This window comes from Chelon labrosus (genome assembly GCF_963514085.1).
Source record: "Chelon labrosus genome assembly, chromosome: 1".
Classification (NCBI taxonomy): Eukaryota; Metazoa; Chordata; class Actinopteri; order Mugiliformes; family Mugilidae; genus Chelon; species Chelon labrosus.
The window spans coordinates 23,679,837-23,700,810 of NC_140337.1; the positions used below are offsets into that span (position 1 = coordinate 23,679,837).

Consider the following 20,974-nt stretch of genomic DNA (forward strand, 5'->3'; position numbering starts at 1 on the left):
TGGACCGTTCCTCTGCTAGCATTAGTGAATGCCGCAATGACGCGCTAGGCTCCTCACGTGTCTTTTCTGAGGCATCCATGTTGTTATTGTCACGTGATCAGTGACTAGTCTGGACAAACCCTAACCATCACTCTCGGAGTCTAACCGCCGAACTATTAACTTGCACATTCATGTTCATGTTTCCTGAATAGATGCTCAGGAATCTATTCCTGAGCTACATGCTATGTGCTGCGGATATGTATAGCCTGTATAAAAACAGGCAGCACCTCAGCACCATCAGTAACGTTTTAACAGTACTCCACAGCGTGTTGTTAGATAAGATAGTGGAGCTGGTTTAAAGAAATAAAATGTCATCTGCGTAGAAGTGAAACTTTATGTAATTATTGATTACGTTGCCAAAGGGAAGCAGTGAAGTGGAGGAAAGAATGGGGCTTACAATTTCAAAATTTAGTCTTGGGCAGCACTGCAGGACAGTTTTATTGAAGATAAGATGGATTAACAACGTTCAGCTGGGAGTTGTCTGTCTGAGAAATGGAATTGAAACGTATCATTCACATGTTCTGTTTGAAACTATGATTTGTGTCGCAATCGGCTTCACGGTTCAGATGTCGGGACCTTAATACACGAAATCTCCATCCCGCCAGTCACCACTGCGCTTGCAAATGACGTTGCCAGTTCAACATTTCTTCACTTTTGTACAGTGGGAGGAGGTGGTGACGTTTCATTTAGCTTTATACGCAGTACGTGCTATACCAAAATAGAAATCCGTCTCAGCAGCCGTTCTGCAATAGATCACAATGTTCCCGATAGTGTCTGGTATTTAGTGCCTCACAGTCATGGCGGGCAGCTATATCTCAGATATACGGCATCGGTTCATGCAGGGCTGCATCGCCATGGAGACAATTTGCTTTTAATGGCCTTCAGGTGATTTACCTGAGGACTCGACAATGTCAGCTTGATAAATTGACGGGATAAAAATCGTACGACGTTAAACCCACACTACTGCCTGAGTTTCAGCTCTAATGGGTTTATTTGAATATGAAACACATTATTTTCCAATCATTAACACGGGGTGTGTGGGCATCTACCTAAGCACCGCAATGAAATTACCACTCTCTTCTGCACACACACATCAGCAAAGACTGAAGACTTCATTGGCGAGCCGATGGTCTCTTTCCCTAAAAAGAAAAAGAGCCAAAAAGTAGAAATATAATGTGACATTTTTTAAAGTTAGCGAAGAAACTCACTGCGGCACGGAGTTGGTCCAACTCACCTCTCCAGATCCTGGACAAATCGTCAAGGTGGACCTGGAGAGATGGACCTCCTGGTTAAAACTTCGTCTACCTCAGAGACTGTGGCCCCCTGAAACACAACAACATTGTGTGTCCTCATTCCTGGAGCTGATTTATAAAATGTATAAAATGTTAGCCTTAAAATAAACTGCAAAAAAGGGACAGAAGTCTCGACAAGTAGCCTAGCCTTGCTACTGGTATTTTTTTTGCAACATGGCTGAATATTTTTCTGATTCTGAGGTTGTGGCCGAACCATACCATACCGTCCGATGATAACAGGTAACTCCGGACTCAACGGGGAATAGCACTAGCGTATCATAACTAAATATTGGTGAAATGAGCAAGTTTCGCAGCAGATAATGCGTTATTTAGAGGCTGCGTTTCGGTGCCCCACTCACTCCCATTATATGGATATATACAGATCTACAAATGACACCAAAGTTACACGGGTAAGTAAATGATCGTATTTTATGCCAGAAATAAGGTCCAGGTTGTAAAAAACAGTAAGACGTTAATCATGATAGAACACATCACAAGGAGTGACCACTAACAAACGTTCGATTTCAATGAGATCAGATGTGTTTTCAAAGTGCTCCTTTAATTTTCTTGAGCAGTGTAGGTTACAGTATGGTGAGCAATTATATGAAGGTTTGCACCATCAACCTGCTAGCTCGTGACAGTCAGCTGGGTCACGTCAGCACAGCCGTCTAAATTTTACAAGTTGTTGTGCTCGATTCGTTGGTTGTAAACTGTGCAATAGCATGGTCAAAATCACGAGGATGTCTTCCTGTGGAGAAAGACCTGGTCTGCAGTGAAGAGGAGTTAGGTGCAGGTAAAGAAAGAAGCTGTACTTCTGAGTTGACATACGATAAACCTGACCATAGTTGAACCAGGAGAGGTTACAAAGTGGTCAACAGAAATTCTTACACAGGATGTACAATCCAATAACGACTTACACGGACGAGTCGGCGTACAGCTTTTGGTGTCGTAAGGAGTCCCCGAACACGCTCATGGATCTCCTCCCATTCTCCGTGAGAACTGGACTGAGACCTGAACAATCAAACCAACAGTCAGACAACTTTGATATATGTGACTTTTTTTTTTTTTTTAAGTGGCCAAACTCATCAAAAAAAAAAAAAAAGGACCTGCTGTGTCCGGCGTGTTCTCGGTAAGACGACCACAGCGCCGAAGGGTCGGGACCATAATGGCCGTCAGAGGGCCAGGGCTCGTGTGTTTCTGAAGAGCTTGAGTCGTCGTCAGGTGTACTCACGACCTATGGATCAAAGCAGGAAGACATCTTCAAACAGCTTCTTCATCAGTGCTTCTGCAACTCTCTCTTTACTATCTCTGAGGGTTTTTGTTTTTGTCAAAATACTGTCGTTACCTAAATTTTGCTTCCTATCAATCTTTCTTGGGGTTTGTTTGTTAGTTTCTAAGTTAGTTTGACCATTTCCATGTGTTCAATAAAGATTGAACACATGGAGGAAAGGTTAACTGAGTAGGTTCGGCGATACAAACATTTGTACGACTCGTCTTTGGCGAAATGTCGGCGAAAGTTTCAGTCGCCATTGTTGAAAGTGAAGCAGGAAGTAGAAACAAAAATGAACCTGACTGGTGAAAAAGACACAGCGCCGACTAGTGTTTGGGAGGTGTCTCTACAGAGCGAGCCAGACTGACGAGTGCACAAGTTTAAATGTCTTGCACCGGTGTAGGCTACGTACGTAGGTTACGGCGTCTATGTCCCGCAGAGGTATGAACCTCGCTTTACTGTTCTGTAAATGTTCTTGCACAAGTCTGAGATTTTCATCCAGCAGACTGATCGCTGCCCGATTAAAATGTTTTGTCCTTAAATGAACATTGATACCTGAATACCTGTGGTTTAACATAAAATTTTGTCCTTTAAAACCAGCTGACAGAGCGTCTTTGCACACCAGAGACATCTGTGTCCCACAGTATCTTAAATGAACCTTTAAGATTTTTAAGGTTTGGACAGAACAAGGCTAGCTGTTTTTCCGATTTCAGTCTATGCTAAGCTAGGTTTCGCATATCCTAACACACAGGCATGAGTTTTGTATTGAACGTGTCCTCTCAGTCCCAGAAAAAAACAAAAAAATCACAATGAATAAATCCCTCACAATTTCCTGCCCAATAACGTAAAAAAAGAAGAAAATAAATAGCTCCTACCAAACCACTGGATAACGATTTTCTTCGGGCGGTTGGAGAATATCTCACTAAAACAGTAAAATGAAGGAAAATAAATGTTGGCAATTCGTATAATGAGTAATGATAGGTAGGTTTGCAACCATTAACCTGGTAGTTTTTACAATCAGCTGGGTCACGGCAACAGAGCCATATAACGAAGTTAATATGCTTGTTTAGGTGGTTGTAAATTGTGTGTAGGCGTAAATCAGCTGTTTATCAGGATGATTTTTATTTTTTTTTTACCTGTGGAGAATGACCTGATCAAAGGTGAAGAAGAGTTGTTAAACAATGCAGACCGGTGGGGCGAGACAGATCGGCTGGCTCCGGGCCACGAAGACAGCATCTAAGCAAAGTAAGAAAGAGAACGCTGTGAGCAAACGGCTGCAGGAAGTACATATTATTTATGTAACCCTGTAAGTCTTATTGAACAGACTGAGACATTGATCATAGCCCGCAAAAAAAATAAATAAATATGAGTATTGAGACGGCTAATGTTAAGAAAATTGTCCATTATTGTCCATTTTAGGGCACACTGGTGCCTCACAGCAAGAAGGTTCTGGGTTCGAATCCCCCAGGCCTTTCTGTGTGGAGTTTGCATGTTCTCCGTGTGTCTGGGTTCTCTCCCGCTACTGGTTTTTGCAACCTGGACCTTATTTCTAGCATGAAATACGATCATCTACTCATCCATATATCTTTTGTGTCATTTGCACTCGTTCAGGAGATAATTAGATCAGCGTATATCCATATAATGGGAGTGACTGGGGCACCGAGACGCAGCCTCTAAATAATGCATTATCTGCAAATGATAGTTGTATGGGGGAGCAAAAAAATCGCATTTTATGCTAGAAATAAGGTCCAGGTTGTAAAAAACAGTAGTTCCCCTTTAAGCGGGCTGGACCAGTAACATAGCAGCATACGTAATAACTTATAAATAACAACAACTCTGCATGTTTCCCTTTGGAAATGTTCACATTTAACGAACCATCCCACAACCTGAAATTTCTTAAGAAAACTAAGTGCAGTTTGCGAACATTGCTGTCTACTGTTTAGTGCTGGGTGTTGCGTTGCTTCGGCTACTCAACAAATAAGGAATAGCAGTTACTTTTATTAAAAAATTTCAGTTAAAGTCTTCAGCATTTTAGCCAATTTATGCTGCAGGCCGCTTTGGACCCTCTGGCTTGCCACTTTTGGCCTGTAGGCCATATGTTTGACACCCCTAGTCTAACACGTTACTTTATAAATTGAGTCAAATACACACAGCGATGTCTCCGGGATCAACGGCATGCCTGAAAATCTACCAGAACGTAGAGGGATACCTGTAGCTTTGAGTTTAACTTCCTGTATCTCTGGGAGACGACAGGCTGGTTGGTAAGACGCCAATTCATCACGGCTGGACTAAACGAACTAATAGGAAACAAGTACAACTGACTCTACTCTACCTACACATTTCTTTCACGGTGCACTATTGGAGATTGGTGATAGCCTTCCCAGCTGTCTGTCTCCAAAAACGGTCGACAAGCACAGACACCAAAAACAAACTTGGCCTTGTAGGGATTCCTGGAGACAGTTTGCCTACTCAACCAAGCAGCACCTTCAGTTCAATGAAGACGAAGCGTCGTCAAGAAACCCTACAACTTCAGTTGCCATTGATTCAGCTTGCTTGCTCAGGTACACCATGATCTGGAGGACTGAGAAACCCTCAAATAAATCCCCCACAATTTCCGGCCCCATTCCGCAATTGGTATAATGAGTAGTTATATGTAGGTTTGCACCATCAACCTGCTATCTTATTACAATCAGCTGGGTCACGGCAACAGAGCTGTATAACAATACCTCTAAAGTTGTTATGCTTGTTTGGGTGGTTGTAAACTGTGCAGTAGCGTAGGCATGAATCAGCTGTTTATGAGGATGATTTTTTTATTTATTTTTTTAACCTATGGACAGAGACGTGGTCAAAGGTGAAGAAGAGTTGATAAACACTGTGAGGAAACAGCTGCAGGAAGTACATATTATTTATGTAACCCTGTGAGTCTTATTACCCATCATTGTCCAGTTTAAGGCGGCCAGGCCGACTGGTTCCTTTCTGTGTGGAGTTTGCATGTTCTCCCTGTGTCTGCGTGGGTTCTCTCCAGGTTCTCCGGCTTCCTCCAACCATCCAAAGACATGTTTATTAGGTTCATTGGTGATTTTAAATTGGCCGTAGGTGTGATGTGAATGGTTGTCCGTCCAAGGTGTACCTCGCCTCGAAGCCGAAGCAACGGTCATTTAAGAAAATGAGACGTCCTTGCTTCAGAGAACGTCAGTTAAATACGACATGTGGCACACAGATGTGGCATTTTCTGGTCAAGTGGTTTCTTTTACAGTCTACCACAGTGGTGTCGAAGTCATTTTAGTTCAGGAGGCCACATACAGTATGATTTGGTCTTAAGCGGGCCGGACCAGTAACATAACAGCGTAATAACAACAACTCCAGATGTTTCCCTTTGGAATTGTTCACATTTAATGAACATAATGAACATTTTCTTAAGAAAACTAAGTGTAATTTCTGAACATTGGCGTCTACTGTTTAGTTCTGGGTGCTGCGTTGAGCCAGCTACTCAACAAATAAGGAATAGCAGTTACTTTTATTAAAAAAATAACAGTTAAAGTCTTCGCACTTTAGCAAATTTATGCAGCAGGCCGCTTTGGACCCTCGGGCTTGCCAGTTTTGGCCCGCAGGCCATATGTTTGACACTCCTAATCTAACACATTACTTTATAATTTGTGTCAGGTAAGTAGAAGTGTCCATGACGTATATATTTACTTCTAATTCAATTCCCAGTTGTGTTTCACGCATCTGTTATACGTCCCAGATGCTGAAGAGACTTCTACTAAGATCCTACAGATGCATCTTAGACATTTTGTCATCCGTCTAGATGGTGCACTGAGATTCCGGAGCACAGCCATGCGTGAAGACAGGAGAAACGATAAGAGCCCTTTATCTTCCCCGGTTATCAACCCACCTGCATCCACATCGCGGGGAAACTGCGTCATATACAGACTCTCCTGATCCACTATTAGCTGATTTTTGATTATTCCTAAAACCAGAAGGCCTGACCTCCATCTTTTGCTTTATCTACAAAACATAGTTTTACAATATATTGTATTCTAAAGCACTCGCCTCTCCGCAGCCGCTATTTCTTCACCTTGGAAGACACTGCAGGGATGTAAAATCCTGCGGCACCGAGGTGAAAAACAACCTTTACTCTAGAGCCTCAGAGCTGAACTCTGTGAACCTTCAGCACCTCTCTGATCTCCTACTTCTATTACTTATAGTCTGTTTCTTTTCAATATTTATATAGTTTTTTCATACATTGGCTTGTTTTTACGGGGTTGCAAAGGTCATTATGTTGTATTAGAAATATAAAGTGAGAATAAAGGCGTTCTAACTTAATTGTGTTTTTAAAAAAAAGAGCTTTGTAGAAATCGCTGGTATGTGGAGGTGTCCCTGAGAGCCCTAGCAGCTCTTCTCTGCCACCTGCAGGCTGAAAATGGCCAATTCCTACAAGAAACCTAATTTTGAGTTGCTTACAGGCTGGGAGTTGGTTGAGTCCCAGCCGGTCGGGGTCCGGGTTGCCAGACGCTGGGTGTTTGCAGACTTCAGCCGCGACAGAGACTGAGATCTGGGACTGTGTGACCGAGGCCCGGCTGCCCTGTGCCTCTCTTCTCCGTCCATCCTGGAGCCTCGCCTCCTTCCAGCAGCTTGAGGCCGTTTCTTCTGAGGCGATGCGGTCCTGGGTCTCCTGGGGCGCGTGCTGTTCCTCCTTATTGCTGGCCTCTGAAAGCAGAAGAGCAAGCGACTCAAAGCCATCCGCAGTGTAAATATAACATAAGCAGCCCTTTTTCTAGCTGCACGGGTACGCTGAAACAACACTCTCCAAATCCTTTTTAAAGGCAGGGGCTGTGATAGACTGCTCATTGGGGCAGAGAATACAGTCTATTTTGAATGCTGCAATTTGCCTCAACAGCTGTGTTTCCGCTGCAGGATCTGTTTTTCTTGTGGAGGTGCTCAGTTCATTTCCAAAGCAGAGACCAGGGTCTAAATTTACTCTCTGGGAAATGATTTTTATCTCCCAGAAACTCCTCATTGGGGTGCTATAGCTGTTTTGTTTTTAAAGGTACACAAATTGTGGGGGCGTGGTTTGCGGTGCTCAACATTTGTGGCTACCATTTTTGAAATTCTGCAGCTGCAAGTTCGTCATGATCAACAGGAGCACAGACGAGAATGTGATGCTCTAACATGACGTTACGATTACTGTAATGTCCCTTCCATTGGTGTCATGATGTTTAACTTCACACGTCTTTCAAAATGCAGACAACAAACAGTCCAAAGGAACCGTTTAGTTCTTAAAAAATGCTCAAAAGCCTCAATTTCTGAGTCATAACTCCCAAATCTGAACAAAAACACAAAGACATCATTAAATTCAGAGTCACTTACACTAAAATATACAGAGAAAAAGATGTTTCTTCAAGTTTTCTTCAGTATAACAGTATTCTAATGCTGGTTCTGTATGTATATCCACGGATACATTAACAACAGAAACCGCTAATAGCTAATTTAGGATGTATTTAAAGGGGAATTACAGTTTTTTTTACAACCTGGAATTTATTTCTGGCATAAAATACGATTGTTTACTCACCCATATAACTTTGGTGTCATTTGGAGTCATTCGGAAGATATTTAGATCCAGTGGATCCATATAGTGGGAGTGATTGGGGCACTGAAACGCAGCCTCTAAATAACGCATTCTGCCGCGAAACTCGTTCATTTCACCAATATTTTGTTATCATACGCTACTACTATTCCCCGTTGAGTCTTGAGTTAGCAGGTTCGTCTCCAAACTCAGAATTGGAAAAAAAATCAGCCATGTCGCAAAAAACTAGCAGTAGCAAATTACAGGTAAACAAGCCGATCGTCGCAGGTGAGCACGGCGCTCAGAGATGACATCATCCACGTTATTTAGAGGCTGCGTTTCGGTGCCCCAGTCACTCCCACTATATGGATATACGCGGATCTAAATATCTGCCAAACGACTCCAAATGACACCAAAGTTATATGGGTGAGTAAACAATCGTATTTTATGCCAAAAATAAGGTCCAGGTTGTAAAAAACGGTAATTCCCCTTTCATTGAGCATTTTGCCAAATTTAATTTTTTTATGCTTCTTTTATTACTCTATGTACGGATCCTAAAAAGTAGATCAGGCCTGGCCATTTATGGGATGGCTGCTAACACAAATCTAATGTGCACCAATTCATTATTGTTATTTTATAATCATACTATATGATATTTACCAGAGGCTCATTGGGGTAAACGCTGATCTCTGCATCCGGCGAGCACTCAACAATGGTTGTTGTGGTGGAAAATTCCAATCTTGGAGCGATACCCTGGTGGAGAAAAACATAGAGAGATGTTTAAGAGACGGGATCACTTGTTCTTGGTCACTGAATGAATAAAGTGCTAGTCGTGTGAAGAGGCCTACTGGAAAGTGAGGTGCTCGGATCATCAGAACCTCTCGGTCCACTCCAGAGAAGGACGGGACCAGCTTGGGCTCCGGGAATAAGAAACTTCGAGCGTCTTCCTCAAAGCAGGCCAGAGTATCCCCCACTGCAGGAACACATACCTTGATATATTTATGTCAGGACGGAAAGACGCTCCTAGGATTCCTTGGGATGGGGGACGGACTACATATCTTTTTAATGACATTTCAGACGTAGTCCTTATTTGTTGGTGTGGAAGGACGAATGGGCAACACCTTCTAGTGAATTAGATTAGATTAGATTAGAAAGTCTTTATTGTCCCAATTTTGGATATTTGATTTGCAACAGCAGTCAATAACCAAATTCATGCCATTAAACAGTACAGTACAATACATAGAGATATAAATCATAAATGCCATCAGGTGAGATATCATAACCATATACACTATATTACCAAAAGTATTCGCTCACCCATTCAAATGATCAGAATCAGGTGTTCTAATCACTTGGCCTGGCCCCAGGTGTATAAATTCAAGCACTCAGGCATGCAGACTGTGAAACAAGACATTTGTGAAAGAATGGGCCGCTCTCAGGAGCTCAGTGAATTCCAGCATGGAACTGTCATAGGATGCCACTTGTGCAACAAATCCAGTCGTGAAATTTCCTCGCTCCTAAATATTCCGCAGTCAACTGTCAGCTCTATTATAACAAAATGGAAGCGTTTGGGAAAAACAGCAACTCAGCCACGAAGTGGTAGGCCACGTAAAGTGACGGAGAGGGGTCAGCGGATGCTGAAGCGCATAGTGCAAAGAGGTCGCCGACTTTCTGCACAGTCAATTGCTACAGAGCTACAAACTTCATGTGACCTTCAGATTAGCCCAAGTACAGTACGCAGAGAGCTTCATGGAATGGGTTTCCATGGCCGAGCAGCTGCAGCCAAGCCACACATCACCAAGTGCAATGCAAGGCATCGGATGCAATGGTGTAAAGCACGCCGCCACTGGCCTCTAGAGCAGTGGAGACGCGTTCTCTGGAGTGATGAATCACGCTTTACCATCTGGCAATCTGATGGACGAGTCTGGGTTTGGAGGTTGCCAGGAGAACGGTACATTTCAGATTGCATTGTGCCAACTGTGAAATTTGGTGGAGGAGGAATTATGGTATGGGGTTGTTTTTCAGGAGCTGGGCTTGGCCCCTTAGTTCCAGTGAAAGGAACATTGAATGCTTCAGGATACCAAAACATTTTGGACAATTCCATGCTCCCAACCTTGTGGGAACAGTTTGGAGCGGGCCCCTTCCTCTTCCAACATGACTGTGCACCAGTGCACAAAGCAAGGTCCATAAAGACGTGGATGACAGAGTCTGGTGTGGATGAACTTGACTGGCCTGCACAGAGTCCTGACCTGAACCCGATAGAACACCTTTGGGATGAATTAGAGCGGAGACTGAGAGCCAGGCCTTCTCGACCAACATCAGTGTGTGACCTCACCAATGCGCTTTTGGAAGAATGGTCAAAAATTCCTATAAACACTCTCCTCAACCTTGTGGACAGTCTTCCCAGAAGAGTTGAAGCTGTAATAGCTGCAAAAGGTGGACCGACATCATATTGAATTCTATGAGTTAGGAATGGGATGGCACTTCAGTTCATAGAATGAGTAAAGGCAGGTGAGCGAATACTTTTGGTAATATAGTGTATGTATCCTACCGTGCAAGGACATGCCTAAAGCTTATTTAGAAACCCTACCGCTGAGGGAACAAATGATCTGAGACATCTGTTTGATTTGGCCCTCTTAGGGAAGGTATACCTCTTTCCAGACGGCAAAAGTCAAAACTACAGAGGGTGATGTGGGTCGGCCAAGACGACCTTTGCCCTCTGAAAGGCTCTTGCTTGATAAATATTGTCAAGCTGCTGCAGGCTAGTGCCAGCGATTTTTTGGCAAAGTTTGACATATACTCCCTTACGATAAGGATATCATCGGGTTTGAACAAACTCCATGCTGTTGCCGACGTTCTGCATTCATTTTGAAACGAACGCAAAGCAGAAACGTCCTCACCGGGGGGTCTGAGACGTCTGGACAGAAGGGTACAGGCACATGTATATGACCTCACCTGGAGGAATCAGCTGCACCAGTTCAATTCGGACTGTCTCGTCTGTGGAGAAGATACAAGCTTAGAACGAAAAATTCCCCATTGCATATTTATTTGTCTTGATGTTGGCATGTACACAAAGATGTAGTTGGATGTTAATATTCTTAATTTGAATCACAAAGGTTCATTCTAGACTTCGGAAAGTCTGGGCTTACACTTTCACTTACACTCAAGCATCACGGCGATGTCTCCTGGGTCAACGGCATGCCTGAAAATCTACAAGAACGCAGACGGTTGGTTAACTGTAGCTTTGAGTTTAACTTCCTGACTTCTGTCTCCAAAATGGTCGACACGCAAAGACATCAAAAACAAACTTGACCTTGTAGGGTTTCCTGAAGACAGCTTGCCACTCGTCCAAGCAGCACCTTCAGTCGCGTCGTCGAGAAACCCTACAAGTTCAGTTGCCCTTGTATGCAGCTTGCTTGCTCTGGTATACACCGTGATCTGGAGGACTGAGAAACCGTCACACACCATAAGTAAAGAGACTTGCCTTCTCAAATGTCATCTGCTCATGAAACAGCAGAGGGAAGACGGCGGGGAGACACTCAGACTGGCGGTACTGGCCCATGAAGAACATGCTGAGGTAGATGTCGTCTCTGGCCGGCAGGTGAACTCCAGGACAAGAGACCTGGGAACATTGGAGGACCAGATATGATTTTAAAAAAATGGCCATTTCCTATGTTTAGTTTAAAAAGTAAAAGTCTAAAAGATGCAAGTTGCATCAAGTTGCACTAGAAATGCTGCACAGTACAAAAGGCAAATACTTATAGCTTCTTAGCAAATGTAACGTTTAAATCTAAAAAAAACCAAACATTATATTTATGCCGAATTGTAGAGTAACCCCTAACGCCTCATAAAACAGCATAAGTAAGATACTAACAAAAGCTTATGTTAGTCTGGAGGTAAGAAAATATTAAAATGACCGTGAACGTGTTGCAGGCTGGTGCTAACGTCCCCCCCCCCCCGCAGTAAACAGACGTAATTTAGAGCAGTTTAGGGATAAACATATCTTACCGCTCTAAACTTTAATTCCACCACCACTTTCAGCGCTTTTCGAGACATTGTAATGTTTTTTAAAATGTGATAAAATAAAAATAAAAAATAAAAAAATAACCAGTTGGCTACGGCTTCAGCGTAAAAGAACGTACTCCTGTCTGGTTTGGCGTCATTTTACCTTGTTACTATGGATACCACAACTTCCGGGTTTAGTTGTCGGGAGGGAGGAGCGAAATAAATAAATGCGGAAATACGCTGCCTGGCCAAAAAAAACATAAGTCGCCACCAAAAAAAAAAGGTTGTTGGACCTTCTTTAGCTTTAATTACAGCACTCATTCACTGTGGCATTGTTTCAATAAGCTTCTCCAATGTCACCAGATTTATTTCCATCCAGTGTTGCATTCATTTTCCACCAAGATCTTGTATTGATGATGGGAGAGTCTGACCACTGCACAAAGCCTTCTCACTCCAGCACATCCCAAAGATTCTCAATGGGGTTAAGGTCTGGACTCTGTGGTGGCCACAGTATATTCAGGTAGTCAGCTGACCTCATTCTTTGGGCAACATAATGTTGCTGAACCTAGACCTGAGCAACTGCAGCAACCCCAGATCATAGCACTGCCCCCACAGGCTTGTACAGTAGACACTAGGCATGATGGGTGCATCACTTCATCTGCCTCTCTTCTTACCCTGATGCCCCCATCACTCTGGAACAGGGTAAATCTGGACTCATCAGACCACACGACCTTCTTCCATTGCTCCAGAGTCCAATCTTTATGCTCCCTAGTAAACTGAAGCCTTTTTCACAGTTAGCCTCACTGATTAGTGGTTTTCTTAAGGCTACACCACATTTCTTCCTCAAAGATGATGGTTCCTCTATTATCCTTCCAGTTTTTAATAATGCGTTGGACAGTTCTTAACCCAGTTTTAGTAGTTTCTTCAATCTCCTTAGATGTTTTCTCTGCTTGATACATGCCAATGATTTGACCCTTCTCAAACTAACATATTTTCCACGACCACAGGATGTGTCTTTAGACATGGTTGTTTAAGAAATGAGAAGCTACTCATTGCATCAGTTGGTGTTAAATAACTTGTTGCCAGCTGAAAGATAATCACACATGCAGTAATTATCCAATAGGAGGCTCCTACCTATTTGCTTAGTTAAATCCAGGTGGAGACTTTTTTTTTTCGGCCAGGTAGTGTATAAAGAGGAATAAATAAAACAATAACAACAAGTTGTCGTCTACAAAAATCTTAATTGTGACGCAATTGTTTAATTTACAGAAACTCAAAGAAAATACTTGTTTTATTTATTTCCCTTTATATTTCCAGTTATTTCTTTTATTTCCATGTTTTTTTGGTTTATTTTTTTCCACATTATTATTATTTTTCTTATTGTGTACATCTCCCTTGTTGCCTCCAAAACAGTAATTTTGACTCATCAGAGAATAGACATGGGTCTTGTCAATGTTTACTTCTCCTATCAGTGGTCATAATGTTGTGGCTGATTGCTGTGTAACTCCTCAATTCTTCTTCATATTAAACAAAATACTCTCAGTAACAAGAACACAGTTTCAAGAACAAATGCTGCCTTTATACTTTTTGAAATCTTTTCTTTTAAACGGGTTCATTTGGCACAGGTGGCACAGCGTCACTTTCCACTTCCAAACAAATTAAAAAAGAAAAAGTTCCTGAATTCGTATAAATCTTCCAACAAATGTAATAAAATTATTCAACTAAGTTTCCATAAAAGATGAAGAAGTAAAATATTTTAAATAAATATCTGGTAAAAAAAAAAAAAAATCCAAGAGTGAAAATGTCAAAAACAGAATCTTAGCTCTTGAACAGAGATTTGACATAAACAAATCTAAATATTTTCTTTTTCTTCCATCTTTCATTCTCATAGCATCAGTTTTAGAAGTTGTCCGTTTGTTGTAAGTTTTCAACTTTTCTCCGTTTGCTCTGTTGTGTCGGGGTCCGAGTCAGAATCAGAGTCTTCCTCCTCCTCCTCCTCCTCTTTATCCTGAGTGTTTGCTCCGTCCTGCTTGACGGCCACTGCTCCTTTCCTCTGAGGCAGGACGGTGAAGAAGGCCTCCTGCCAGCTGCCCTTCTCCAGATACGCCAGGATGATCTCAAACACTGAAGGAGAGGAAAACACTGTCAGAACCTCACAAAAGGTAGCAAACATAGACGGTATAAAGATAAACAGATGAACTGCTGATCAAAGGTGAAGCCAAATCAAGTAGAGCTCCCCCTGGTGGCTGGCTGCAGTATAGGTCATAAGCTCCACCCCCTCCATGTTAGTGGGCGGGACTAAACTAAAATACTAAAATACACATCAAATAATTTTTCCAAGGATGGTTTCTGTCATTTCAGCCACTTAATATAATCGTTTTAGTTATTGGATGCTACAGGATGTGACATAACGGCGACTACCAGTTGCCATGCCAACCGCTCCGTAAAGTTCCAAGCTGTTCCATAAGAGTTGTAAAACAAAAAATGTAAACATAAGTAAAGTGTATAACCCAACATTTCCAAGATGGCGCCACCCATGTCCCTTGGAAAATAGCCTCAGTTTGGTCAATGCAAGGAAGTGGGGACGTGCTGTCCATATTTATATACAGTCTATGCTCTGGACAGAGGCAAACTGTGGCCTAGCCGACATTTTCGCAGAGAGCAGCTGGAAACAAAAACCCAAGAAATAACAGGCTAGTAGCAGCTTCAACTTGAACACCATCAAAGTCCCCCCAACAACTAAAAGATCAAGATTTTGGTTGTAACGTTATTTTTTTTCTTAGCTAGCCTAAAAAAATCTTAGCTACAATTATGGGCAATGGCCCTTAAGTTTTTAAAGGCAGCTTGAACCTGTAGGGTGAGATTTCAGCAGAGAGAAGCGTGTCGTCAACGCTAATACTTTAGTTTAGGCTTCTGCGCCAATTTCACATAGTAGCTACGGCGACAGCGCAGATGTGCACCTCCCCCAACAATTTAACTACGCGTCACAACGACGTAGACCTCAAGAGCTGCGATTGGTCCGCTTGGTAGTAGTGTGTTTCCGCTTTAGTATTTACAGCTGCTTCTCCATCTATGATGTTTCCAATTGATTGTTTTGGATCAATAAAGATGGAACACATGGAGGAAAGGTTAACTGAGGAGGTTCAGAGATACAAACATTTGTATGACTCGTCTTTGGTGAAATTTCAGCGAAAGTTTTTATTGGCCATTGTTGAAAATGAAGCAGGAAGTAGAAACAAAAATTAACCCGACTGGTAAAAAAGACACAGCGTCGACTAGTGTTTGGGTGGAGTTGTTACAGTGCGAGCCAGACTGACGAGAACACAAGTATAAATGGCTAGCACCGGCATAGACGTCTATGTCCCATAGTACCTTAAAAGAGCCTTGATGCTAAGCTAGCTGCTGATAGTTTGTCAGCAAATCCTGTCTAAAGCTCCATTAATGTGACCATAGTGTCTCAGTTGGCCCTCATAATTTGTACTCCCTGCCTCTAAAATGCCAGTTCTGATATTTGTCCTCACCGTGGTTGACAGCCAGAACCTTCCGACTGTTCATTTTGACAAAGCTGCTCAGAGGAAGCTGCGCATGCTCGATCCCCAGCTCCTTCGCCTTCTCAAAGGTAATTCCCTGCAAACCAAACGCAGCCGGGTTAACCAACCAGATCACAAACAATGATTTGCCGCAGCTGCGAAGACGGGCGGACGGACAGACATACAGACCTTGTGGTGGTTGTGGTCCACCAGGCCTCCTATTATGTAAGCCTTCTTTTGGTCCAGCTCCTCCAGCACATTGGGGGAGTCTGAGGTCAGGTACACCAGCTCCTCCTTGGCCATAACTTCACTGTAGTGCTCCGTTTTAATGGTAATGTCCTGCACACAACACACAGACAGCTAAATTCACTCAAGATCAGTGTGCTGGTGGTGCTTTACGTAATAATAGGTTTGTGGGGGGACGTGTCCGGCTCGATTGACATATCTGGTTGACTTATCCAAATATGGTCACTTCTGGATAAAAACGCCAGCTTCAGTAGTGTCACTACTGATTTCCTGAATTAATTCAGTTCTAATTCACAAGGTCCTGATTTCCACATTCTTCTACCCCTAGCTGGCACATCTTGCATTTGGTTTTGCCTCTTCGTCTTCTGCAGCTCTGCACCGTCAGCGTACTTTTTAAAATCCAATCAGCCTTCAGGCCTGACGGTGCACTCAGGATTGGACTTTTGGATGTCCCTCACACGTGGTTTAATCTCATTGACTTAATCCAGCCTCGCGAGACTGCAGCAACATTTCTAACTAGGTCGCTGGTGTCGAACATACGGCCCGTGGGCCAAAGGCGTCCCGCCAGAGGGTCTAATCTGGCCCCGCAGCATGAATGAAAGTAGCTGCTAACGCTAATTTGTCCACTGTTTTAGTAAGAGTAGTGGACAGAACACAACACTGAGACCCAGGACTAAACAGCAGACGACAATGTTCCCAAATTGAACTTATTTTTCTTAAGAAAGAAAAGGATATTTCATTAAATGTAAACGTTCTCCTAATTTACTTATTCTTCTTTGCACTAAAACAACTGGAAAAAATCTGGAGTTGTCGTTACTTATAGATTTTTATTCTGTTATGTTACTGATCCGGCCCAGCTTGAGATCAAACTGGGTCGAATGCGGCCCCCGAACTAAAATGAGCTCGACACCCCTGAACTAGAGAATCTTTAAAAACAAAACTAATGTCATCGGTTTCAGAGATTTGTGGCATATTTCACTACTAGCCAGAAGATCTGGACTGAGTTTGTAGCCCAGGCTGATCTTTGGGGATTTATTTTTATTTTATCAGCCATGAACCAAAATCAAACGTTAAAGAACGTGACATAGACTGTATAAAAAGATGGACGACGGAACGGCCAAAGCAAGTAGAGCTCCCCCTGGTGGTTGGCTGCAGTATATGTCATAAGCTCCGCCTCCTCCATGTTAGTGGGCGGGACTTGGGCCAAACTAAAACAAGTACAGTGTATAATCCAATATTTTCTTGTAACTGGTGGAGGTCTACAAAGTCGCAAGATGGCACCGCCCATTTCCTCGGGGAAAAAAGCGTCAGTTTGGCCAATGCAAGGACGTGGAGACGCATTGTCCATATTTATATAAAGTCTATGGACTAAATAGTTATTTATGTGGACTGGCACTCCGGTAGAAACTCTAATTTTGTATCTTTTATCATGTAGCAAAACTATAGGCTGTTATTTATGGATTATTTGTATAAATCTGGCTCCTTACCTTCCAGTTTACCCATCCTTTGTCCTTTTCATCCATGCTCTGTTTCAGCTGTCCTCCCAGACTGGTAAGATACAACTGGAGAAGTAAAACCAACGGTTACATAAGGTTATCGGGCAAATACTGGACTTCAGAGGGTGATAGTAATGCTTGCTGATATAGACGCACTAGACGCTGACCTGCACTGGGTGTAAGGCTCGTCGGTTCTCCGCGTAGCACCGCTGGATCTGTTTGTGAAGCTTCCCGACGTCCTGAAGAAGCGACAAGATGCTTGGTCGTGAGATAAAAACATTCTAGCGTGAACCTGAAGGAAAGCAGAGGGCCAGCTCTTTAATTTCTCTTTCACCTTGACGAGCATGAGGCTGTCGAAGCTGCAGTCCACCACCAGCCTCAGGGAGCTGGGCGCCACCTCTCGGCGCAGACGCTTCCTGGCGCCCGGGCAGTCTCCTCCTCCTCCTCCTCCTCCCTCCTCGTCCTGGTGATTCTGCCTCTGGAGCCGACGCTGCTGCTTCCTCTCCTTTCGCCTCTGCCTGCGGCGGGAACGAGACGGTTGCTGATGAAACAAGCTCTAAGAAAATGTAGGATATCAGGGTGGCTGACACACCGATACATTACTACCACCTTCCTAATATTGTGTAGGTACGTCTATAACAGTTGGGACTCATCAGAGAATGTTTTACTTCTCCTGTCAGTGGTTTTAAGGTTGAAACCACAACACAAGCTGCTGTATAAGATTTTCTTAGTTGGCATTTAGCCGAAAGAACAACACTGCCATACAGATACATGATGTGACTGTGCTGTTTTGCTATTATGGACATAAAAGAGACCAGGAGCAAGAAAACCTTAAATTGACTGATATTTGAATGGAGTCTGGCGTGGCTGAGGTGAAGGTCTGTGCTACCTTTAAAATAACACTACGGTGCTTATATTTAACCATCACAAATGAACACTTATCAGTCTTAACACTGATTAAATCAGCTCACGCACTTTCGCAGCTCCCTCTCTTCCTCCCACTTCTGCTGCTTCAGAAGTTTCTTCCGTTGCCTTTTGGACAGAGTCTGGTTTTCCGCTGCGGCTTCTCCGTTACTGCTCACGGTCCCGGTCCCGGTCCCGGTCCCCTGTCCTCCGCTCTCACCGTCCCCGCTGTCCTTCTCCCGCTGGGCCGGGGACTCGCTTTTCACGCCGTCGTCTGCCATGGATGTGAGTGACGATGTCCCACCACCACTGCTGCTAACGCTGCCGTGTCAGCTGCTAGCCGTCGATGCTAGAAAGCTAACAGGCGGCATTAGCCAATAAAAAAATAAAAAAAACACTTCCTCTTTATGAGTTCGCATTAAAAAATTAATTCTTCATCTTTCTTGTTTCACACCGCAGACAGAAACACAAACTAAAGTATTAACTTAAACAGTTGAGGAACTGCCCGGCTCAAACCAGCCACACAGTTTCACATGTTATATTTTGGCGCATGCGTGACGTCATTTAGGAGCGCCAGATGCATTCGGGCGCCAGGAGAAGCATAACAAACTTAATCAGCTGATAAAAATACGTTGCATTTTTGTTATTATTATGATTATTATTTTGATTCACTTAATAGAAGACAATATTCTTTCACGATACGCTTTATATTACAAAATAGCGTTAATTTTAATTAAAGGGAAAACAGTACCGATGCTACGAAACGAGACGCAGAAATAACGAGGAGCACCTGAAGGCAGCATTTTATAAACACATTGGACAAAATCCAGGAAAGGAATAGTTAAATTAACTTGATTCAAATAATATATAACAATATATTAATAATAAAGGTGGCAGAATTATGAAGTAGGTTAAGATAACTAAATGTGCTTAAATAATTCTGAATGTATATTTAATTTAAATTCAACAAGGAACGATTTGAGTGAAGGTGCAGACTTCATATAATTTTCCAAATAAAATAATAACACTTAAAGTAAATGAAGACATAATCCCCTTCTATAACTATTACCTGTGAGATTTTACCTACTATAAATAAAAAAATAAACAATTTAAGGCCTTTCCTTCCTGAATGTGACACATAATGAGCATTCATAAATAAAATCTTGCTCTGATTTACAAAAAGCACATTTCCAATTTATAAATGAATTGGCTGTGTATATATTATGTCATGTTTTTAAATGTATTTCTCTTACCTTGCTTTGGAATACATTAGGTGAGCTAAATGCACTAAATCTAAAGCTAATCTATTTAAAAAGACGTCATTACTGAAAGTGTTAGCCACTGCAACCTTCTAAAATGAGTGTTAACTGCAGGATGTGTTGCAAAATCAGTCAAAGGTATGTGTTAAATATAAGGGATTCAGATGTGAATGTACAGTCAGAGCTCTGCAACACAACCCCTGCATACTTCCGCCCCCTCCTAACCCACTTACCGTATGGGACCGCGGCCAACATGGAAGCCTTTATTTAGGACACATACCGGCATCATCAGCGCTAAGCCACTTTTCTGCCTGCCTTTAAGTTGTGAATGCTGAGTGGGATTTGAAATAGACAATGGAAAACATGAGTGAAATTCAGTGGTGGTCTGGATGGGGCTTCCATTATGTCATTATGCTAAGCTGCTGCAGTGGTTATGCTGTCATGATAGATATTGAAATAGTCTGTCTGTATTTGACCAGGTTTGTTTGTTCGTTTCCCCAAAATGGCTCCTCGTTAGCGGCCCTGAGATCCCAAATCCAGCAGGACTTACCTGACGTGGTGGAAGGTTACCTGCACTCAGAGGCGTCATCTGTTCCAGAGGCTCGATGAATCAAGCAGTACCGATCTTTTTCTTTCCACTTTCTTCCTTAATGGTTTGAAATGCATATTTTGTAATTTTCAGAATGTAACTCATGGCAAAATTGTCCTTTTTGTACAACTTCTTCTTCTTCTTTGGTTCTTAGGTTGGTGTTTCAGTTCCACCATGCCCATATGTCTTTGGGCAAGACTCTGAACCCCAAGTTGCTCCAGATGGCACAAGTGCTTTGTATGGTTAAGTTTAGAAGAAGAAGAAAAAAAACACTATTTAGGTGCAGAATATTTAACATTTTTCAGCTTTATACACTTAAATTTTTAGTTTTACAAGATCTGCTAGCATGACCTTAGATATCACTGTAATAGGAAGTTAAGACAAGTATAACTAGTCGATTTAGAGCATAGACTGTATATAAATATGGACTAACACGTCTCCACTTCCTCTCAACGGGCAAACTGACACTATTTTCTCGGGGATACGGGCGGCGCCATCTTGCCACTTTGGAGCCAGAGTCTGATCATTACGGTCTGAAAGTGGAACCACGTAAAGCCACGATACTGATGCCCCGCCCACACTTCCTCCAGACTCACTCCTGTTTTCGTTTAACTAATACTACGCTCTGCTCTACCTCCACCAGTTACAAGGAAATGTTGGATTACATATTGTACTTGTTTTTATTTATTTTTTACAACTGTCATGGTCCCACAGGACCTCTTTACGGAGCGGTTGGCATGGCAACTGGTAGTTGCCATTAGGTCACATCCTGTTTCTAT

General features: G+C 42.6%; 2 protein-coding genes across 2 annotated transcripts; both read right to left on the bottom strand.

Moving 5' to 3' along the window:
• Positions 1-556: 556 nt before the first annotated feature.
• spata6l (spermatogenesis associated 6-like) lies at positions 557-12,223 on the bottom strand (the record flags this gene model as incomplete). The annotated part of the gene is made up of 10 exons (XM_084549883.1): positions 557-1,362; positions 2,249-2,342; positions 2,438-2,565; positions 7,066-7,311; positions 8,828-8,920; positions 9,016-9,140; positions 11,123-11,164; positions 11,329-11,377; positions 11,652-11,789; positions 12,176-12,223. The coding sequence occupies 10 exons, from the start codon at positions 12,221-12,223 to the stop codon at positions 1,297-1,299; spliced, it is 1,029 nt and encodes a 342-aa protein (XP_084406009.1). The 3' UTR covers positions 557-1,296.
• Positions 12,224-13,541: 1,318 nt separating this feature from the next.
• trmt10a (tRNA methyltransferase 10A) lies at positions 13,542-18,881 on the bottom strand. The gene is made up of 7 exons (XM_084553335.1): positions 18,420-18,881; positions 17,779-17,962; positions 17,612-17,683; positions 17,436-17,510; positions 15,892-16,041; positions 15,694-15,799; positions 13,542-14,296 (listed from the first exon to the last, which is right to left on the bottom strand). The coding sequence occupies exons 1-7, from the start codon at positions 18,626-18,628 to the stop codon at positions 14,100-14,102; spliced, it is 993 nt and encodes a 330-aa protein (XP_084409461.1). The 5' UTR covers positions 18,629-18,881; the 3' UTR covers positions 13,542-14,099.
• Between the last annotated feature and the right edge of the window lie 2,093 nt (positions 18,882-20,974).

What these genes read in the sequence shown, in the direction of transcription:
- trmt10a (XM_084553335.1), bottom strand. Translation starts at nt 18,628, where the DNA reads ATGGCAGACGACGGCGTGAAAAGCGAGTCCCCGGCCCAGCGGGAGAAG. An exon ending in GAGCCTTACACCCAGTGCAG is followed by an intron (nt 17,511 to 17,611) that starts GTCAGCGTCTAG and finishes TTACTTCTCCAG; the next exon opens with TTGTATCTTACCAGTCTGGG. An exon ending in GGTTCTGGCTGTCAACCACG is followed by an intron (nt 14,297 to 15,693) that starts GTGAGGACAAAT and finishes CCTCTCCTTCAG; the next exon opens with TGTTTGAGATCATCCTGGCG.